General features: G+C 49.5%; 1 protein-coding gene across 1 annotated transcript in view; it reads right to left on the bottom strand.

Annotated features, from left to right (window-relative positions):
- The window catches only part of PDIA3 (protein disulfide isomerase family A member 3), a 40496-nt gene extending 18449 nt beyond the window's left edge, over nt 1-22047 (bottom strand). Inside the window, exons 1-6 of the mRNA XM_075345884.1 lie at nt 21777-22047; nt 20306-20384; nt 6898-7015; nt 6292-6399; nt 6071-6200; nt 5858-5977 (exon numbers count right to left, since the gene is read on the bottom strand). Coding sequence (XP_075201999.1) covers nt 5858-5977; nt 6071-6200; nt 6292-6399; nt 6898-7015; nt 20306-20384; nt 21777-21916 — 695 coding nt within the window. The 5' untranslated portion in view covers nt 21917-22047. The remainder of the gene's footprint in view (nt 1-5857; nt 5978-6070; nt 6201-6291; nt 6400-6897; nt 7016-20305; nt 20385-21776) is intronic.
- Nucleotides 22048-23314: the final 1267 nt, after the last annotated feature.

Genomic DNA, 23314 nt, shown 5'->3' with positions numbered 1-23314 from the left:
TGAATGGATGACCGGTCAGGATCCCACTTCTCCCAGAGCCACTAAGGGATGGTGAAGGAAAAACGGCATGAGGCTCCGGCCTTTGTACCCGCAATGGGTACCTCAACCTTAACAGCACCGCCGACTTTAGTGGGGTGAGAAGGGAACATGCCGGGGACCCCGTGGGGGTCCTCTTTTCTTCCAACCGATATAACTAATCTGAGAATGCATGAGTGGATGTGTGCCTCCTTCCACACAAAGCATAAAACTGAGGAGCCCGTGATGCACGGGAGGGTGTATAGGCAGAGGGGAGGGGTTACACTTTTAAAGTGTAATACTTTGTGTGGCCTCCGGAGGCAGAAGCTATACACCCAATTGTCTGGGTCTCCCAATGGAGCGACAAAGAAAACTAGCGTAAAACACTTTCAAATTCCCAAAAGGTTTGTCCAACTTGGAGTTGTGCCGAAAAAACAAAACACTTAAGATATGTCTAGTGCCGGTCATCTCCACCAAGGTAGGCGCAGCTGGAGTGTGGCAATGATTTATGACCAGACGTGGCATCTTACTCCTGGCCCTGACTGGAGTTAGATTACTTACAAGGTGTAAGCCACTTGTAAGATGCGCTAGATTCATTAAGTGGTGTGTGCCTCTTACTCCCAACATCCCCCTGCAATGGGGCTGACATATACAACACCAGTTACACGTCAGGGGGCCCCATTATCACTTGGTAAATACAAACTACTGGTAATGTAATTGGGAATTATTCCGTATGGATTTAAATTCATGTGACTTTGCAGCAATGGTTTGTGTACACTATTTGCTCGAGTGCCCTCCCGCTGTGTGATGGGACATATACATTTGTGTGTAGCTACCTGGCATCAATTTAAACATCCCGGTTTGCACATAGGCACAGTTTGCTGCTTTGTTACAGAGCCTTCATTTTTTTGCAACAGACCATTTAAATTTTGCATGTGATGAGCATTTGCTTCCATTTTGGATACTCATTTTGAACTATAAATATAGGTGGTGTAATATAATGTACTTAATAATACTCTACGTTTGTTGAAATTGTCATTTTAGCATCCATCATATGCTATAATAATAATGTAAGGGCCAAAAATATTTTTCTCCATGTGTTACATGATGCTGTTCTGTATTAGGAATTTGTGATTGATTAAAAAAAATTGTTTAAAAGAACTAAGAGTCCTCAGTGGTTGATACCTTTTAATGGCTAACTGAAAAGATATATTTTACTATCTCTACTGGCTAACACGGTACAAAAAGAGAATTTTGTTTACTTACCGTAAATTCTTTTTCTTATAGTTCAGACATGGGAGACCCAAACCATGGGTGTATAGCTTCTGCCTCCGGAGGACACACAAAGAACTACACTCAAACGTGTAGCTCCTCCCTCCCAGCATATACACCCCCTGGTAGCCAGTCCTAGCCAGTTTAGTGCAAAAGCTGAAGGAGGACATCCACCAACAAGTAGAGATAGAGCAAAACCCGGAACAACCGGAACCTCTGTCTACAACAGCCGGTGAAAACACACGGAACAAGAAAACTGCCAACAGGCAACAGGGAGGGTGCTGGGTCTCCCATGTCGGAACTATAAGAAAAAGAATTTACGGTAAGTAAACAAAATTCTCTTTTTCTTTATCGTTCCTTATGGGAGACCAAAACCATGGGACGTCTCAAAGCAGTCCATGGGTGGGAAATAAACAGACACTGAGAAGTAGGCGAAACCTAACTTCACAGATGGGCGACAGCCGTCCGAAGGATGCGTCCGCCCAAGCTCGCATCTGCCGAAGCATGAGCATGCACTTGGTAGTGCTTCGAAAAAAAGTGCAGACTAGACCACGTGGCAGCCTGACAGACCTGCTGAGCCGTAGCCCAAGAGGCACCGACGGCTCTGGTCGAGTGCGCCTTAATCCCCAGCGGGGGAGGCATCTGAGAACATTGGTAGGCCTCGGATATGGCCGACCTATTCAATGAGCTAGGGTCGGTTGAGAAGCCGAGAGACCCTTGCGCTGACGTATGGTCAGCACACAAGAGAGGTGCACCGCCTAAGAAACAGCGGTGCGTGACACATAGATCCGGAGCGTCCGCACCAAATCTAAAGCATGCAACGCTTTCTCAAAGCGATGCACGGGGGCCAAACAAAAGGAAGACAAAGAAATGTCCTGGTTAAGGTGGAAAGGGGACACCACCTTAGGGAGAAGGCCCGGAGTTGGACGGAGAACCACCTTGTCTTGGCGAAAAAAAACCCAAAAAGGGTGACTCCGAAGAGAGCACAGTCAAATAAAAGACTCTCTTGAGATAAATTATGGCCACCAGAAAGACCACTTTCTGTGAAGGACTAAACAACGAAACCTCCCTAAGAGGCTCAAAGGGGGGTTTCTGTAAGGCCTTGAGGACCCGAGTAAGGTCTCAGGGATCCAGAGACCGCCGGTAAGGCGGAATGATGTAAGATGCGCCCTGCATGAAGGAGCGCACCTGGGCCAGTCGGGCGATATGCCGCTGGAACAATGCTGACAGAGCAGAGACCTGTCCCTTGAGGGAATGAGGGACAGACCTAGCTGCAGGCCGGACTGTAGAAAGGACAGGATGGTCGGCAAGGAAAAAAACGGCCAAGGAGCATGGCCGGAAGAACGACACCAGGACAGGAAAATTCTCCAAGTCCTGAGGTAAATCCTGGCCGAGGAAGACTTCCGAGCCTGAGTCATAGTGAAGATGACCTCGGAAGGAATGCCTGAAGCCGTAAGGATTCAGGGCTCAAGAGCCACGCCGTCAATCTGAGAGCCGCAGAATTGTTGTGGAAAACGGACCCTCTGAGAGAACGTCTGGCCGGTCCGGGAGATGCTACAGCACCTCTACGAACAGACGGAGCAGGTCTGGAAACCAAGCTCGCCTGGGCCTGGGGCGATAAGTACGACCCGACGGCCCTCCATTTTGATCTTGCGCAGGACTCTGGGCAAGAGAGCTAGAGGGGGAAACACGTAGGCCAGACGGATGAGGATCGTGGGAGCGAGCCACGTAAACCGGGACCTTGTTGTTGTGCCGGGATGCCATAGATCCACTTCCGGAGTGCCCCGCCTGCTAAATTGACCGGAACACTGCCGGATGCAGGGCTCACCCGCCGCTGCCCACGGTTAGACGGCTGGGATAATCTGCCTCCCAGTTTTCTGCGCCTGGGATGTGGACTGCGGATATGGTGGACTCTGAGTCCTCCGTCCACTGAAGGATATGTTGAACTTCCAACATTGTTAGGCGGCTGCGAGTCCAAGGACTACAGCCCTGATTTCTAGCACATTGATCGAAAGGGCTGATTCGGACGGTGTCCAAGTGCCCTATGCTCGGTGGTGGAGAAACTGCTCCCCAGCCGGATAGACTGGCCCGTGGTCAGAATCACCCAGGACGGGGCCAGAAAGGAGCGTCCCTGGTACAGAGAGAGGGGCCGAAGCCACCACTTAAGGAGAGCTCCTGGTCTGTGGCGACAGAGCCACCAGTCTGTGCAAGGAAGAAATCCCTTGCCCCAACAGCGGAAAATGTCCAGCTGCAGGGGACGCAGATGGAACTGGCAAGGGGAACCGCTTCTATTGACGCCATCATCTGACCCAGCACCTGCATGAGGTGCCTGATGGAATGACGGCGGAGCCTCATCAGAGAGCGAACCGCCAGATGAAGAGACTGCTGTATGACTAAGGGCAGCTTCACAAGCGCCAGCAGAGTCTCGAATTGCATCCCTAGGTACGTAAGTTCCTGGGTCGGGGTCAGAGTGGACTTGCAAGCGTAGCGAGAGTGAGCGAGACACTCCGCTGACAGTCTGCACTGGATGAAGCCCTGACTAGAAGGGCGTGGTGAGATAAACTGATGTTTTCCTACTCTGACACTGGAGGGTTAAGGTCCAGAACGGAGTTAATGGACGCTATCAAATCGCTAACATCTGCAACACCATCGGAATCAATGGGGTACAGAGACGAAGCGTCTGAGCCCACAGTAAGGGTATCTTCCTCGCCATGTGACTCGGCCCGTGAGGCAGAGCCGTGGGGCGAGGAAGGAGAGGAGTCCCTGCGTCTCCGTTTAGGAGGACGGGGTCTGGGATTAGATGAAACAGACTCTGTGAGCTCTGCAGAGCGAGCTGGAGCATCAGAGGCACCCTGAGAAGGGGGCTGATGCATGCTTAGCAGCGTCCGAGACAACTGTCCAATGGAGTCTGCAAAGGACTGGGAAATAGCATTGGAAAAAGATGCTACCCAAGACAGGGGTTCAGCCTGGGGAGACTCCAGGCTGAGGCACCACCACATGAGACCATTACAGTGTGTGGTCTGTGCCGGTTCAGGCAATATGACCTTACATGCAGAGCATGTAGTGTACAGCCTTGGAGCCTTGCTCCTAGTGTGAGCCATGCTGCTGAGGAGGGGGTTCTATAATAAAGAATTAACTCCTTCAGAATGCCCTGAGAGTGCATAAAAGTGCACAACCAAAGGTTGTGACTTATCAGGCCGCTATTATGTGCGCCCTCCGGATTCCAAGCCTGGACCCCCAGCCAAATATTCACTCCCTCTGCACTGCAGAGCAGCCAGCGCCGACCAGTGTATTAAGAACGCTGAGAAAATGGCGCCAGAGTGAGGGAGGGGGGCGGGGGTAAACCCAGGAGCGGGAATCGGAGGGCTAAGGAGATGTACAGGGGAGGAAATCATCTCCTCAGATAGGAGTGTCCTCCCCTGTGCAGAGCGGCCGGCGGGCGGCGCTGCAGTGTCCCCCTGCATGACTGACATGCAGGGGAACGAAACGAAACTAGGCCGCGGCTGAAGCCGGGGCCTAGAGTTATGCATGCGGCCGACAATCAGGCATCATCGGCGCGGTTCTCAGTAAAAACCGTGGAACCGGCCGGAAACACAGTAAAAAGCAGCATTATCAAAGTAAATCACTGTCCCCCCCAATAAAAGTGCCCCACATTGCAGAAGGACCCTCTGAATAACGTCTCTATACTTAGCTTTGAGACGCAGGGCCCAGTCCCTGGTGGGGTGGGGGTTCAGTGCTCCTTCCAGCAGGGTCCTGCACAAGGGCTGCGGATGGAAGCCGGTCTCCTGCAAGGCAGTGAGAACCGTGTTGGCTCTAACTTCAAGCCAGAGCCCCTAAGGGATGGTGAAGGAGCGCGGCATGAAGGGCTCCTGCCCTGAAGTCAACCTTAACAGCACCGCCGCCAGGGGGGTGAGAAGGGACATGCCGGGAGTCCAGTGGACCCGCTTTTCTTCCAAATCTTTAGAAAAAATGAAAAATCAAAAGAGGATGCATGTGTGTGTGTGATCCTCCTGACACAAAGCAAAAACTGGCTAGGACTGGCTACCAGGGGGTGTATATGCTGGGAGGGAGGAGCTACACGTTTGAGTGTAGTTCTTTCTGTGTCCTCCGGAGGCAGAAGCTATACACCCATGGTTTGGATCTCCCATAAGGAACGATAAAGAAAGATATATTTTACTTTGATTGATTAAATAAATTGATTTTTTTATCCAAAAGTAAATAGTTTGTATTTGTCCTATTTGACATACATGGGGAATTGTTCCAGGCTTTAGGCTTGGTCCTTTTGGTTGACTACATAATAGATGGTCAAGTCCAATGTGTATAACTGGTCTCAAAGCCAGACAAACATTGGGAGTGATTAGGGCACGATCTGTTTCTAATGTGCACATCAGCCCCAGAGACCTGACTGGGTGTCATTATCATTCCTTTGCATTAAAATCTATGGATCTCCCCCATATTCATGTGCAGTGGGGGGCACGCAGCACCCACCTGCAATGAGTTCAGCAGCAGACCCTGTTCAGTGCGATTCACAGCCAACAATTAGTCACACTGGCTTCAGAGATCTACTTACATGTGATCCTGGATAAACTTCTTTATTTTGTGGGTGGTGATCTTCTCATCGGCAGGGAACGTGACAGAGATGTCTTCAAACTTGTTTGCAAGATGAGATGGACGGAATAAGACGATACCCCTTGAAGAAAAAAGGACACGAATTCCCAGATGAGTCTCTTGACCATGTACAGCCCCCACCAAAGGTCACACCTACAGGACTATATGGACTTACTCTCCATTTGAGTCATATTTATCCACCAGCTCATCTTCATCTGTGTGTGCAAATCGGTATTTCTCCCTTAAGGTGTTGGCAACTTTCAGAAATTCAGAATGGGCTGTGCCATACAGATCTCGGAAGAAGCCTACGAGGAGGGTAAGAAAAGAGTTAATTGCCCAACTCCACCGAAAGCAAAAATGTGACAGATCCTGGTGAAGTAGCTTCTTGATCCTCACCCACTACAGATGCATCATTGTCACTGATGAACTTCTTAAATGCTTCAACAGACGGCAGATCCACAGACGCCGGGCCGGACTGCTTCTTCATTGTGCTGACAATTCCATCTGAAACAAAAGTTACATTTTTACCTCATCTTAAGAATCACGCAGATCTCCTTATTTTCTGTCATACTAGACAGGCAAAACATCATAGCAATCGCTCCACAATGGCCCTGCACAGATATAAGGGGAATTGTCCACAAGTCCCTATACACGAATGATTCTATTTCATTACTTCCTATGGGCCTTGTGCAGCAATATTATGAAAATTAGTCTCTTTGATGGGGAAGGAAGTGGGCAATGTTATCTACTCACTAATGATGAGGACATAAAAGGAAGCAATATAAGCTAATGGAGTAGATTACAAAGACTGACCAATATTAAAAAGTAAAGAAAATAGGCTATTGCTTACGACCCCCTGAAGTAATCTGCAGGAACAGCCTGGTTTATGTTGATTAGTATTAAATGTGAAGCGCCAAATTAAAGCGTTCCACTAGTGCTGTGCTGGGCAGAAACCCCACACTTGTATACAATCCTATCTTTCCCTATGCATAAGTTGCTTACCAGCAGACCTAGGACCATCATAAGCGCCAGACTCTTCACCGTTCCTGAAGATTTTCAGAGTAGGGTAGCCACTGACTCCATATTTGTTGCAGGTGTTGGAGTTCGCAGTACAGTCAACCTGATGAAAACATTTTTATTAATGTAAAGCTGGTGCTAGACCGGGACTTGCAAGTCACATGGAAATTTGGTGCGTTTTTTGCTGCGTTTTTGCTCACTGCGTCTTTATGCGTTTTTTTATCAGTGAACAAAAAAAAAGGTCTGATGTAATTTCCTTCTTCAATATGTTCTTCATTCTCCACTAGTGTATGCAGGAGAGCAGACAGCTGCAGAACTACAAGGCTCAGCATCCTTCATCCAGGACTGTATGCTGGAGGGAGAGGCAGGGGGAGCAGAACTACAAGGCTCAGCATACTCCATCCAATAGTGTATGCAGGAGAGCAGACCGCAGCTGCAGAACTATAAGGCTCAGCATACTCCATCCAGGACTGTATGCTGGAGCGAGAGTCAGGGGGAGCAGAACTACAAGGCTCAGCATCCTCCATCCAATAGTGCATGCAGGAGAGCAGACAGCAGCTGTCGAACTACAAGGCTCAGCATCCTCCATCCAAACACGTTTCAGCAAGATACACTTGCCATCCTCAGGTGTAACACCTGAGGATGGCAAGTGTATCTTGCTGAAACGCGTTGTGTTAATACAAGAGCTTTATGTTATTAATAATAAAGCCAAATTTCTTAAAAGATCAAAGACCAAAGATTTATTACTAGCGCTCAGAAAGACCGGAATCTTTTTTTCTATGTCTACTCCCATAAGGGAATCCGGGTAGAGCTGCTGTGAGTAAGAGAATCCAACAGATCATTTGAACTAACAGCGGGAGGACGCAGGTCCGCACAGAGCTCCAGGATTCAAGAAGTCGGTGAATCTGAAGCCAGCAGCGGCAACAAACCTGGATCCACCCAGCAGAACAACGGATAACGCCAGCTGAGACAGTCCCTCATCTCCCAGAGGAATTATACATCTAACACCGGGGTTGTGCGAGGGCGCACAACTTAACCAGGTGAGCAATTCTATAATATAAATATACAGAAATCACTCCACGGGTGCTTCTCATGCGCTATATTTTTATCTCTACAGTGATGCGGACAGCATGAGCTGATATACTTACCTGTCGCCGGCACTGCTGTTACTTCCAGGTCTGCGGTGAGTGCAGAGACTATGCAAGGAGCATAATGAGTGGGACCGGAAGTGACAGAAATGCCACAAACAAATAAGTATAATTTGTTTAATTTTAACATGACACGTGTTTTCTCGGGTACATGTGACACGGATCACATCATTGTGCGGTCCGAGTGACATCTGTGCTGCCAGAGATAACAGAAATGTCGCCGTGTGGAGCACAGACACGCGTGGGCTTCTCATGGACACCCTGTTCTTGTGAAAACACGGGAGTGTGCGCAAATTCATAGAATGTAATTGGTCTAGGTGTGTGTGTCTCCGGTAAGTGTGAAAACGGAGCTCACACGTACCGGAAAGGCCTTTGTGGTAGTTCTATATACAAAATATATTATCTTATGAGCATTAGGGGACAGTGTACTTAATTTATGTCAGCTTTATTAACTTCACTAGATCTCTTAGTTAGTAATTTATGTTTGGTATAGACCTTACTGACATGTTGCACATTTAGACTGGCATAGCAATTGTATATTTATTTCATTATCCCTCCATTATCAAGTTAATGCCATAATACTTTTGTATTACCTGCTAACTAGTCCTTTTAGCACTTAAACGAGGTTTTCAATAACATTTACATTGATGCGCTTTCCTTAGGAGAGGTCATCAATGTCTGATCAGCCGGGGTCCAACTCCCTGCACTCTCGATGAGCTGTTTTCAGTGCTGATGGTAGCAGGAAATTCTCAGTTGCAGAGCTGCCCCGTCTTCTGACAGTGGCCGGGTACTGCACATCCGCCGCCAACTGATTTGAATGGGAGGTGGATGTGCAGTACCCACCGCTATCAGAAGACGGGGCAGATCAAGAACTGAACATTTCCAGCTGCCACCGAAAAAAAGCGGGACCCCTGATCAGACATTGATGACCTATCCTTAAAGGCCATTTACACACTGCGACATCGCTAACTATATATCGTCGGGGTCACGGTGTTTGTGACAAACCTCCGGCGTGGTTAGCGACAGCGCAGCGTGTGACAGGCTGGAGGAACCTTAAACGATCGCAAAAAGACAAAAATCATTGGTATAGGAGAGGTCGTTAATTTACCAAAAATTGTCTGGTAAGTAGCAATGTTGTTCGTCGTTCCTGCGGCAGCACACATCGCTATGTGTGACACCACAGGAACGACGAACATCTCCTTACCTGCCTCCACCGGCAATGAGGAAGGAAGGAGGTGGGTGCCATGTTCCGGCCACTCATCTCCGCCCCTCCCCTGCTATTGTACGGCTGCCGTGTGACGTTGCTGTGACGCCACATGAATCGCCCCCTTAGAAAGGTGGCGGATCGCTGCCAGAGCAACGTTGCAGGGAAGGTAAGTCCGTGTGAAGGGTGTTAGCGATGTGCGCCATGGGCAGTGATTTGCCCGTGACGCACAACTGACGGGGGAGGGTACGCTTGCTAGCGATATCGGTAAAGATATCGCAGCGTGTAAAGTACCCTTTAGGATCATCAATGTAAAAGTAGCAAACAACCTCTAAGTGCAATATTATCCAACAGGCATTAGAGGTTAGACATTAGCTCTATTATGAGCACGCTGTGGCCTTTTGGCTGTTTTATTTGAATGTAGTCTTTATTTTGTAATTAAGTAATAAAATAGTAATATTTCGAGATTATCCTTAGTTTGCTTGTTTTCTCTACTTTATAGCCATGTGGTTCGGTATGCCTTGGGCTGATCCCTAGTAATCTGGTGGTGCCCTCTATCGTTTTCACGTGTAATTTAGCATTAGCAGAATGATCTCTGGCCGCAAGATGAGAGGCAACAAAAGCCGCAGCTCTCATGAAGTTAGGCTAAGTTCACACTTCCGTTGTTTTGCATCAGTCACAATCCGTAGCCTTGAGGAATCTGTTTTTTCCCCATAGACTTCTATTAGTGACGGATTGTGACTGATGGCCCTGCATTGCATCTGCCGCGTGACGGATCAGTTGTTTACCGACTGACTGTCAGGCGGGAGCAACGCTGTATGTAACTTTTTTTGTGGGCGGATCAGTTTTTTTATTGTGAGCATGCGCACAGTAAAAACCATGATCGACTGTAAATTCCGTTCCAGCTCCAGCAGCCGGAACGATCAGCTGATCACCCGGCTTTTGTGAACGATAATCGTTCACAAAAGCCGGCCTCCGGTAAAGCAGTATTTTTTTTTGCAGCATCAGTCACATCAGTTGTGCCACTATCTGCAACGCATCTGTTGCATCTGTCACACAACTGATTGTGATGGATGGAAAACGACGCAAGTGTGAACTTAGCCTTAGAATGTTTTACAGGGAAATCTGTTTTTAAACAGAATATGTCAGCTCCCCTATCCCCCCTACTAATCCATCACCATGTCTCCACATTGTACCAATCTCCTTTTATACACTAGCAATTGTTCTATCGTGGAGTCACTGACACAAGTTACAATAATGAGGTCACAGAGTTTATATATGTCACGCATGAGCACAGAGATCTGCTCCCTGGGGCTGCAATTATATGGGCATAAGCAGAAGCATTTCACAGGAGCCGATGGGAACATTCTTGCAAATCAGGTTAATCACGCCACCAGAGGACAGGCTTATAAGATGCAAGAGAGGAATAATCCAGGGGCATCATGCCACGCCGAACAAGGAGCGAGCGCGGAATAAAACATTTTACAAGAGCGATTGCTAAAGTACAAGAAGGAGCTTGTTAGGATGCAAAAATAGGGTGAAGAAGAAATATGGTGGACATTTAACAGGCAAGGGTAGTGGACAGGCTGCCATTAAAAGGAAGAATCGCTGGTTCTGACTGTAGATTGGTTTTCTGTGCTAATACTATAGTGATCAGATGTCCTGCACCACTCGGTGACAAGTGAAGTATGTGGCCTCGGTATTTGGAAGCCAAACCAGGAAAGGATCAAACAGAGGAAAGGTATACGGGTATATGCACACGATCTGGAGACACTACATTCTAGATGTAGAGTCATCCTTCCTGCAGGATGCCAGTGTCCTGTGTGGGAGAACAAAGCACCTGTAGCTGGCTTAGTGGTAGAAAACAAAGAGTGGTTATTAATGGTGCATACTCAGATTGGGCCAGGGTTACTAGTGGGGTGCCACAGGGGTCTGTATTGGGCCCCCTACTATTTAATATATTTATTAATGATCTGGTGGATGGTTTACAGAGTAAAATATCAGTATTTGCAGATGATACAAAACTATGTAAGGTAGTTAACACAAAGGAGGACAGTTTGCAACTACAGATGGACTTGAGTAAATTGGAGAATTGGGCTGAAAAATGGCAAATGAGGGTTAACACAGATAAGTGTAAGGTTATGCACATGGGAAGGAGAAACAGATGCTACGATTACTTACTAAATGGGAAACTGCTGGGGAAATCAGACATGGAAAGAAGGGAATTTTGTTTACTTACCGTAAATTCCTTTTCTTCTAGCTCTAATTGGGAGACCCAGACAATTGGGTGTATAGGCTATGCCTCCGGAGGCCGCACAAAGTACTACACTTAAAAGTGTTAGGCCCCTCCCCTTCTGCCTATACACCCCCCGTGCTCCCACGGGCTCCTCAGTTTTGGTGCAAAAGCAAGAAGGAGGAAAAATAATTATAAACTGGTTTAAAGTAACTTCAATCCGAAGGAAACTCGGAGAACTGAAACCATTCAACATGAACAACATGTGTACACAAAAAAACAGGGGCGGGCGCTGGGTCTCCCAATTAGAGCTAGAAGAAAAGGAATTTACGGTAAGTAAACAAAATTCCCTTCTTTTTCGCTCTATTGGGAGACCCAGACAATTGGGACGTCCAAAAGCAGTCCCTGGGTGGGTAAAATAATACCTCGTAAGAGAGCCGTAAAACGGCCCTTTCCTACAGGTGGGCAACCGCCGCCTGAAGGACTCGTCTACCTAGGCTGGCATCCGCCGCAGCATAGGTATGCACCTGATAGAGCTTCGTGAAAGTGTGCAGGCTCGACCAGGTAGCCGCCTGACACACCTGATGAGCCGTAGCCTGGTGCCTCAAAGCCCAGGACGCTCCCACGGCTCTGGTAGAATGGGCCTTCAGCCCTGATGGAACCGGAAGCCCAGCCGAACGGTAAGCTTCGATAATTGGCTCCTTGATCCACCGAGCCAGGGTTGATTTGGAAGCCTGTGACCCTTTACGCTGGCCAGCGACAAGGACAAAGAGTGCATCCGAGCGGCGCAGGGGCGCCGTACGAGAAATGTAGAGTCTGAGTGCTCTCACCAGATCTAACAAGTGCAAATCCTTTTCACATTGGTGAACTGGATGAGGATAAAAAGAGGGTAAGGAAATATCCTGATTGAGATGAAAGGGGGATACCACCTTAGGGAGAAATTCCGGAACCGGACGTAGAACCACCTTGTCCTGGTGAAAAACCAGAAAAGGGGCTTTGCACGACAACGCCGCTAGCTCAGACACTCTCCGAAGAGAAGTGACTGCTACTAGAAAAACCACTTTCTGCGAAAGTCGTGAGAGGGAGATATCTCTCATTGGCTCGAATGGTGGTTTCTGAAGAACCATCAGCACCCTGTTTAGATCCCAGGGTTCTAACGGCCGCTTGTAAGGTGGAACGATGTGACAAACTCCCTGCAGGAACGTGCGTACCTGTGGAAGTCTAGCTAGGCGCTTCTGGAAAAACACAGAGAGCGCTGAAACTTGTCCCTTAAGGGAACCGAGCGACAAACCCTTTTCCAGTCCAGATTGAAGGAAGGACAGAAAAGTAGGTAATGCAAATGGCCAGGGAGAAAAACCCTGAGCAGAGCACCACGACAGGAAAATTTTCCACGTCCTGTGATAAATCTTGGCGGACGTTGGTTTCCTAGCCTGTCTCATAGTGGCAATGACTTCTTGAGATAACCCTGAAGACGCTAGGATCCAGGACTCAATGGCCACACCGTCAGGTTGAGGGCCGCAGAATTCAGATGGAAAAACGGCCCTTGAGACAGCAAGTCTGGTCGGTCTGGTAGTGCCCACGGTTGGCCGACCGTGAGATGCCACAGATCCGGGTACCACGACCTCCTCGGCCAGTCTGGAGCGACGAGGATGGCGCGGCGGCAGTCGGCCCTGATCTTGCGTAACACTCTGGGCAACAGTGCCAGCGGAGGAAACACATAAGGGAGCTGAAACTGCGACCAATCCTGAACTAAGGCGTCTGCCGCCAGAGCTCTGGGATCTTGAGACCGTGCCATGAACGTTGGTACCTTGTTGTTGTGCCGGGACGCCATGAGGTCGACGTCCGGCACCCCCCAGCGGCAACAGATCTCCTGAAACACGTCCGGGTGAAGGGACCATTCCCCTGCGTCCATGCCCTGGCGACAGATAATCTGCTTCCCAGTTTTCCACGCCTGGGATGTGAACTGCGGATATGGTGGAGGCCGTGGCTTCCACCCACATCAAAATCCGCCGGACTTCCTGGAAGGCTTGTCGACTGCGTGTGCCGCCTTGGTGGTTGATGTATGCCACCGCTGTGGAATTGTCCGACTGAATTCGGATCTGCTTGCCTTCCAGCCACTGCTGGAACGCTTTCAGGGCAAGATACACTGCCCGAATTTCCAGAACATTGATCTGAAGCGAGGACTCTTGCCGGGTCCACGTACCCTGAGTCCTGTGGTGGAGAAAAACCGCTCCCCACCCTGACAGACTTGCGTCCGTCGTGACTACTTCCCAGGATGGGGGTAGGAAGGATTTCCCCTTCGATAATGAAGTGGGAAGAAGCCACCACCGAAGGGAAGCTTTGGTCGCCTGAGAGAGGGAGACGGTCCTGTCGAGGGACGTCGGCTTCCTGTCCCATTTGCGTAGGATGTCCCATTGAAGAAGACGCAGGTGAAACTGCGCGAAAGGGACTGCTTCCATTGCTGCCACCATCTTCCCCAGGAAGTGCATGAGGCGCCTCAAGGTGTGTGACCGACCTTGAAGGAGAGATTGTACCCCTGTCTGTAGTGACCGCTGCTTGATCAGCGGAAGCTTCACTATCGCTGAGAGGGTATGAAACTCCATGCCAAGGTATGTGAGCGATTGGGCCGGTGTCAGATTTGACTTTGGAAAATTGATGATCCACCCGAAACTCTGGAGAGTCTCCAGGGTAGCGTCGAGGCTGTGTTGGCATGCCTCTTGAGAGGGTGCCTTGATCAACAGATCGTCCAAGTACGGGATCACCGAGTGACCCTGAGAATGGAGGACCGCTACTACAGTAGCCATAACCTTGGTGAAAACCCGTGGGGCTGTTGCTAGGCCAAATGGCAGTGCCACGAACTGCAGGTGTTCGTTTCCTATGGCGAAGCGCAAGAAGCGCTGGTGCTCTGGGGCAATCGGAACATGGAGATAAGCATCTTTGATATCGATCGATGCAAGGAAATCTCCTTGGGACATTGAGGCGATGACGGAGCGAAGGGATTCCATCCGGAACCGCCTGGTCTTTACGTGTTTGTTGAGAAGTTTCAGGTCTAGGACAGGACGGAAAGACCCGTCCTTCTTTGGGACCACAAACAAGTTGGAGTAAAAACCGTGGCCCTGTTGATGAAGAGGAACAGGGACCACCACTCCTTCTGCCTTCAGAGTGCCCAGCGCCTGCAGAAGAGCCTCGGCTCTCTCGGGAGGCGGAGAAGACCTGAAGAATCGAGTCGGGGGGACGAGAGATGAACTCTATCTTGTAACCGTGAGACAGAATGTCTCTCACCCAGCGGTCTTTTATTTGTGGCAGCCAGGCGTCGCAAAAGCGGGAGAGCCTGCCACCGACCGAGGATGCTACTAGATGAGGTCGAAAGTCATGAGGAAGCCGCCTTGTTAGCGGTGCCTCCAATGTTCTTTTTAGGACGTGACTTAGACCGCCATGCATCAGAGTTCCTTTGTTCTTTCTGAGACCTTTTGGACGAGGAGAATTGGGACCTGCCCGCGCCCCGAAAGGACCGAAACCTCGACTGCCCTCTCCTCTGTTGGGGAATGTTCTGTTTGGGCTGGGGTAAGGATGTATCCTTTCCCTTGGATTGTTTGATGATTTCATCCAGACGCTCGCCAAACAGCCTGTCGCCAGAAATTGGCAAACTGGTTAAGCGCTTTTTGGAAGCAGAATCTGCCTTCCATTCCCGTAGCCACAAGGCCCTGCGGAGTACTACCGAATTGGCGGTCGCCACCGCCGTACGGCTCACAGAGTCCAGGACAGCATTAATAGCGTAAGACGCAATTGCCGAGGTTTGGGTGGTAATGGATGCCACTTGTGGCGCGGCCGTGCAAGTGGCTGCTTCAATTTGCGCTTGACCTGCTGAGATAGCTTGCAGCGCCCATACGGCTGCGAATGCTGGGGCAAAAGAAGCTCCGATAGCTTCATAGATGGATTTCAACCAGAGCTCCATCTGCCTGTCAGTGGCATCTTTGAGCGAGGCCCCATCTTCCACTGCAAGTATGGATCTAGCCGCCAGTCTGGAGATTGGAGGATCCACTTTGGGACATTGAGTCCAACCTTTAACCACGTCCGGGGGGAAAGGATAACGTGTATCCTTAAGGCGCTTAGAAAAACGCTTATCTGGACAAGCATGGTGATTCTGGATTGCCTCTCTGAAATCAGAGTGGTCTAGAAACATACTCTGTGTCCGCTTGGGAAACCTGAAACGAAATTTCTCCTGCTGAGAAGCTGACTCCTCCGCCGGAGGGGCTGAGGGAGAAATATCCAGCAACTGATGGATGGACGCAATAAGATCGTTTACTATGGCGTCCCCGTCTGGAGTATTAAGATTGAAAGCGCTCTCAGGATCAGAATCCTGATCAGCTGTCTCCGCATCATCAACCAGAGATTCCCCCCGCTGAGACCCTAAACAATATGATGTCGAGGGAAATTCTAAGCGAGCCCGCTTAGTCAATCTGGGGCTGGGGTCTAAGTCAGAACCCTCAGACTGGGATGTAGGAGATACCCCGGGAGGACATTGTTGGTCCAACTGAGGGGGGCCCGGGAACAACGATTCAACAGGGTCCCGTTGCTGAGATACCGGCCTGGACTGCAAGGCTTCTAGTATCTTAGCCATAGTCTCAGAGAGTTTAGCAAACTCAGTCCCCGTCACCTGGACAGTGTCAACAGGTGGCTCCCCCTGGGCCCCTCTTAGCATAGGCTCCGGCTGAAGAAGTGGCACAGGGGTCGAACACTGCACACAATGAGGGTCAGTGGAACCTGCCGGTAGTGGGGTCTTACAAGCGGCGCAGGCAGCATAATAAGCCTGTGTTTTGGCACCCCTGCCTTTTGTGGGCGCCATGCTATAGTTTTCCTTGAGTTACACAAAAGGGTATATAGCCAGAATGCACTGTGCTCATACAGTGTAAAGTATATATGATACACAAATAATGTACCAATACACTACCACACCATGGGGCTAGCACCAACAGGTGCTGCTTACCAGCCGCCTAAAGCGGTTGTGAGGCCACCAGAGACCGTGTCTGGGTCTCCCAGGACTTGTCCCTCTTCTGCAGCGTCGGTGGAGCTGACAGGAATGTCTGCGGCGTCCCGACGAGATGAGGGAGCTGTGGGCGTGGCCGAGAAAGAGCGCGAACTGGTGCTCACACCGTGCACAGTGAGGGGGGTGGAGTATGTAAATCATACTCCAGCCCTCAGAGCTGCTCGCTCTGTGCAGCGTCCCGCCCTTCCCCCTGCCTGTCAGGGCTGAGGGCGGGAGAAAAGTAAGCTAGGCCGCAATGAAGCCGGGGACTCTAGTAATAAACGCGGCCGCTGTAAAAGCGCGGCCGGCGTGAAAGTCCCGGGCGAACTACAAGTCCCAGCCGAGCCGCAGTTTCCTTCGCACAAAGCAAAAAACTGAGGAGCCCGTGGGAGCACGGGGGGGTGTATAGGCAGAAGGGGAGGGGCCTAACACTTTTAAGTGTAGTACTTTGTGCGGCCTCCGGAGGCATAGCCTATACACCCAATTGTCTGGGTCTACCAATAGAGCGAAAAAGAAAAGACTTAGGCATCTTAGTGAATAAGAATCTAAATTGGAGTGCCCAGTGTCAGGCAGCAGCCACCAAAGCAAATAGGGTGATGGGATGCATTAGAAGAGGTCTGGGGGCACGAGATGAAAACATCATTCTCCCTCTGTACAAATCACTAGTCAGACCACACTTGGAGTATTGTGTGCAATTTTGGGCGCCGGTGCTGAAGAAAGACATTACTGAACTTGAAAGGGTTCAGAGGCGGGCTACTAAAATAATAAATGGAATGGGTGCATTACAATACACGGAAAGGTTATCAAAATTAGGTCTATTTACTCTAGAAAAGAGAAGACTTAGGGGAGACCTAATAAATATGTACAAATATACCAGAGGGCCATATAGAGATCTCTCCCATGATCTGTTTGTACCAAGGACTATGACAAGAGCAAGGGGGCATTCTTTTCGATTGGAGGAAAGAAAATTCCTACATCAGCATAGAAGAGGGTTCTTCACGGTAAGAGCAGTGAGGCTCTGGAACTCTCTTCCTGAGGAAGTGGTGATGGCCAACTCACTGAATGAATTTAAGAGAGGAATGGATGCATTTCTTGTTAGCAAAAGTATAGAAGGTTATAAATAGCATAATCTTACAGGTAGATAGAAGAGCGACCAAGATTATTAGAGGAATGGGTGGGCTGCAATACCAAGACAGGTTATTAAACTTGGGGTTAGTTAGTTAGGAAAAACAAAGGCTTAGGGGGATCTAATCACAATGTATAAATATATGAGGGGACAGTACAGAGACCTTTCCAAAGATCTCTTTACACCTAGGCCTGCGACTGGAACACGGGGGCATCCGCTACGTCTTGAGGAAAGAATGTTTAATCATAATCACAGACGAGGATTCTTTACTGTACGAGCAGTGAGACTATGGAGCTCTCTGCCGTATGATGTTGTATTGAGGGATTCACAAGTAAAATTTAAGCAGAGCCTGATCGCATTAATTGAAAAATATAATATTACCAGTTATGTATATTGGATTTTATGACAGGGTGTTGATCCAGGGAACTAGTCTGATTGCCGTATGTGGAGTCAGGAAGGAATTTTTTTCCCCATTGGAGCTTATTTGACACATTGGGGTTTTTTTGCCTTCCTCTGGATCAACATGTTAGGCTACGGGTTGAACTAGATGGACTTAGAGTCTCCCTTCAACCTTAAAAACTATGAAACTACCTAAAAATCGGGGTTTGGGGCGATGTGGACTTTAGCTCTATTCTCCCTGCTAAGAACACTAAATGTCTCCACAGCATAAATTGACATCCTGCAGCTCGGGAAGCCGCCCCCAGGTCACTTTACACTGCATAGAAAAGAAGCACAGGAGGATTTCTGTAAATCCAGCCACTGTGCTTGTACTGTACAATGCAGCAAAAACATTCTGCATCCAAAACGCTGATGACACTGATCATGGGCACGGGTCCCTAAAGAAACACGTCACCACTTCTGCATTTTATACCCACTCCTGGTTTTGGCTTATAAATACAAAAAGGTAAAAAAATAAATAATACTAATCGTGTGAACATGGCCTTAGGCTATTTCCCCACAATGAGCTTTAGATGTTGCGGATTTTCTGCTGCTTTGTTTCTGATCCTTCTTCGTATTTTGCCTTTGCCAAAACTATTTTCTTTTTTTTATTAGCCGTGTTCTTTCTGCATCTAATGCAAGTCCGCGGAAAATCTGTACATAGATCTTATTGTACCCACAAGAGAAATGGACATGTTGTGGATCAAAAACATGTACCTTATTTTTCGGATTATAAGACACTTTTCCTCCCAAAAATTTGAGAGGAAAGCGAGGGGCGAATCTTATCTAAATGTACCTTACCGGGAGGTGGAGGGAGGTGTCGCAAGAGGCCAAGGGAATGCTACGACGGCTGTGCGGGGGTCTGTGGCGGATGGATTGACGCTGCGGCGCGGGCGGTGACGACTTCAAATAATGCAGCTCGGAGTTGGCGCATGCACAGGTCGAGCTCGCGCCTCATTGATCTCCCAGCAGCAGACTTAAGGAAAATGGCGCACGGAGGTGGCGCTTGCACAGATGAGATCTCAGCTTGTCATTGAGCAGAGCTCAATCTGCGCTGACTCAGGGCGCTATTTCTTTAAAGCCCTCACTACCGGCCGCAGCCTAAGCCCCAGCCTCTGTGGCAGCCCCAGCACAGCCTACAGTTTCTGGGACACCCATCACCTTTGCCTCCTGTGAATCCACTCCACCACCGCTGCTGCCGAATCCGGTAAAACACCTCCGGATTATAAGATGGACCACTTTTTTTTTTCCTTTGAATTTGGGGTGTGTCTTATAATCCGAAAGATATGATATATTAAAAAAAAAAAAAAAAAAAAAAAAACACACAGTGGGCATGAGATGTCCAATGCCCGGCAACTGTGCTGGAACTGTAAGGCTGGGGCCTCACAAGCGTATAGCATCCGATGCGATATGCTAATGACCCTCGGCTCCCGCTCTGTTGTGAGTGTGATCCGAGTGTCATTTGATTGACCATATCACAGCTGTGGAGTAATGCGTATTCTCTCCATCTCCTCCACCGTCAGCCTGTGTGTATATCGCACTGCATTCTGATGTCATCTGTGTGCAATCCGATGTGTCACTCGCACTCCTTGTATGGATGCTGCGATTATATTCTCGGTCCGATTAGGGCTGAGAAAAAAAATAAATAAAAACTGTAGATGGCAACGGCCCCATAGAGTAACATTGGTCCGAGTAGAATGCAATTTTTTTTTAAATCATATTCCACTCGTCCGATTTTACTCGCCATGTGTGCCAGGCCTAAGGCTGTGTGCACAGGTTGCAGGGGGTTTTTTATGCATTTCAGCGCAGATTTGTCACAAAACCTGAAGCCGGCAAAGCCAATGAGAATTGTGATGTCTCATGTACACTGTGCATTTTATTTTTACAGATTTGGAGCAGAAATAAATCTGCACAATGTCAATTCTTTTAGCATTTTATGCTGGAGATTTCACCCATTCTAATGAATGTGAAAAATCTGCACCAAAAAAGGTGCGTTTTTTGGGGCCTTTTTGCTGCCAAGAGATGCAGAAATTTCTGCTTCAAATCCTACACATGTACATATAGCCCAATATTTCTGACGCAATGATCCTACTCATGAGCGCGTGGCCTTAGTGGTTCTTTTACCGGGATAATAGAGTGGGAGCAATTTGGAATTAATAGCAAGAAAACTACAACGGACCTCAAAATCCATCAAGTAGGAAAGAAGAGGATATCGTACCTTAGCCAGAGCGACTGAGCCCTTCAGCTTTGTGGCAGCTTCCTCATATTCTGGGGCAAGCTTCTTACAGTGTCCGCACCTGGGGAGAAACAAGTATGAGAACCAATATGGCACCGCACAGGCCACAGCGTTCACAAGTGTAGACACAGACACACACACACACACACGCCTCTACTCGCAGGCTATGTTTCACCTTCTATAGCATAGAAAATAATAGACACCCAAGATGCTGCAGAACTTCTTTCTGAAGACGATCGGGGTCTTTCTAATGAGTCAGCAGTGGGCAGAATACACCATATAGTCAGAACTGTAATAATGGCCAATATTCCTATGATTTAGGATGGAGCGAGGAGCCATTATCCTTATATTATGTGGAAATATCAGATTGCGGCAGTAACACGGTGTCTTCCATGTGATGAAGCACTTTTTAATGTCATAATGAACACAATTTTAGTTTATTATTGACAGATGTGGTAGAAGAAATAAATGTGACCTTAATATCTTCACCACCTGCAGAAAGCATGATACAGTGGAGGGGTGACTAGGTGACTGCACAGGGGCAGCGCTTGTGTCCGCACAGCACACCGATCCTGCAGGACACTCACTGCCTCCACCAGGCAGCATGACAAGCAGGAAATCCTTGAAGGCATCACACACCGATCCAATCACAAGCAGCCACCACAGCAAGAACACGCCCATCTCCAGCCGCAGAGCAAGGGACGATGGGAACTGTAGTTCAGCACTGATACACGGGAAGGAGAGCAGAAGGGGAGAGAACTACAAGTCCCTGCAGCAAACTACTGACAAAGCACCGAGGGACTAAAAGTGAAACAAACCCCAAACAGAAAGTTGTCACAAATCCTCAATCCTCGGCTCCATCTTTATACATTAAAAAAGGGATTTCTACCCTGCTCCTAGGATCCACAGCAGAGGCTGAATATACAGCACATAAAGGGTTAATAGAAGCCATAAAAAGATCTCTCCTGCAAGTAGGGGCCCAACAGAAGAAGGGGGAGGGGAGCAATACTGGTCACCAGCCACAGAAGCAAGATACCACTGATCGGGAGATCTAGAGATTACATCCACCCCGGAGCCGCTCCCCTGACACTGCTGCACATGCTGCTCTCACACTATGAAGGGGGATGATAGATGCAGTTTTACCATTTAGGCTATTATCCTCTGTTATCAGCCACTTCTGCATGAAGCCCACAGAATACCGTCCCCGGGGGCCTCCATACATTCATTATGAGGGGTCTGTACTGCAGTGACGATGCACCCGCCTGACCGTGCACCGCAGGGATGATCCTCCGGAGGCGATCGTCCATGCTGTACAGCAGATACACCCACGGGTGACACCCCCACCCCCGGTACAGCGCCGATCGTGCCCGCACTGAGGCTGCAGTCCGCGCGGAGCCGCCCATACTTGCGGCAGATGCAGAGCCCCTGGCACCGCGCCCAGGACACCACTCACCAGGGAGCAAAGAACTCCACCAGGATGATCTGATATTGGGAGATGGTGTCAAAGTCGTCATCCGTGAGCTCCAGGACATCCGAGGCCCAGGCGGTGCTGGCGGCCAGGAGCAGGGCGCTGAGGAGGAGGCTGCGCGTCATGTCGGTGTCAGAGTGCGGTGCGGAGCTCTCAGCAGCACTGCCGGACCGGGACTACAGGGGAAGCCGGGGAGACGGGGAGAAAACCTGCCGGAAGTAGCCGCCGCTGGACCTACAGCCGGAGTGTGGCAAGTGCTCATTGGCTGCCGGGTAATGACGTCACCTTACAGAGGCGTGGACCTGGCCTCCGAACGCTACTGGGCGTGACCAGTGAAGGCTAACTGACTAGAAGGCGTGGTCATGCAGGGGCGGGAAACTGTATCAGCCAATAGGGTGAAAAATCAAAACAATCACGTGATAGAGGTTGATAAGAGGGCGGGTCTGGAACTGGAAGCAAGAGCTCCGAGAGATGATGCGGACGTGGAGGGCAGAGCACTGAGCAGGCGGGAGCTAGCACTGATGTCTGAACGCGGGCACATTGGTGACGCCTGGGCGTCAGACCTCCGGCCCCGTACAGATACGTCTGCACATAGGACTGTGGCCGTCACCGCAGCCGCTGTACCGAGGACCGCAGCAGTGATGGGTCTGCAGTGACCACGACTCGTCAGTGCACCGGGGCAGCCGAGCGGACCAATCACGAGCCTGTGAATAGGGCGAGTGCAATGTGCGAAAATCTCATTGCCCTCAGCCCAGTGTTAGTACATGCTGCAGCGCGGATCTGTGCTGTCCTCAGCCATAGCCGGACTGAGGGAAAATAGCAGCGTGCTGGGATTCTCGGGTCACGAGCACCCATAGAAGTCTATGGGAGTGTGTGAGATACCGGCCTGTGCTCTGATATCATGAGTACAGTCCAATATACAGGCTGGTGTCATACATGCCCGTGACCCGCACATCGCCCAGACCGGCCGCCGGCTCTCCTGACAGAAGCGGGTCAGCTATATGTATTTCTTGTATGCTCCTGTCCGGCGAGCCGGCGGTAGGGCAGGTGATGTGATCCTCGCGCAAGTATGACTCCAGCCTTAAGGTATGGGTCCATGTGCGCATGGAGCGATGTGCTAATGACCCTGTAACGGGGTGCCAGGGGTGCCTCGGGGATTGTAGTCGTGGCCCCTTCTGCTAGGCTTACCCCTGGTGCCGCCGTCACTTTGGGGACAGGAGATGACTTGGTGGGGCAGAGTGTGGTGGTGCAGACGCCGTCGTCAGTTGTACAGAGACTCTGCAGACATGGATCAATTGAACCAGCAGGCATTTTATTAAACACTTCTTCACAGAGGCACAACACTTCAGATAACTTCACACTTTTTGCTGAGGGGAAAAGCCTGATCCTGACGTCTCCTCCAGTGGGGATGTGCCCGGCTAATCCACTTCACCTGGCTCCCACTACGGCTATCACAGACTGGACCCACACCAGTACTGCTTCACACTTGAGGTTCCGCCTTCTCCTCTTCTCTCCGGCTTTCC

Source organism: Anomaloglossus baeobatrachus, chromosome 4 (genome assembly GCF_048569485.1).
Source record: "Anomaloglossus baeobatrachus isolate aAnoBae1 chromosome 4, aAnoBae1.hap1, whole genome shotgun sequence".
Classification (NCBI taxonomy): domain Eukaryota; kingdom Metazoa; phylum Chordata; class Amphibia; order Anura; family Aromobatidae; genus Anomaloglossus; species Anomaloglossus baeobatrachus.
The sequence above is the reverse complement of the archived record's forward strand: the minus strand, read 5'-3'. Positions and strand labels throughout refer to the sequence as shown.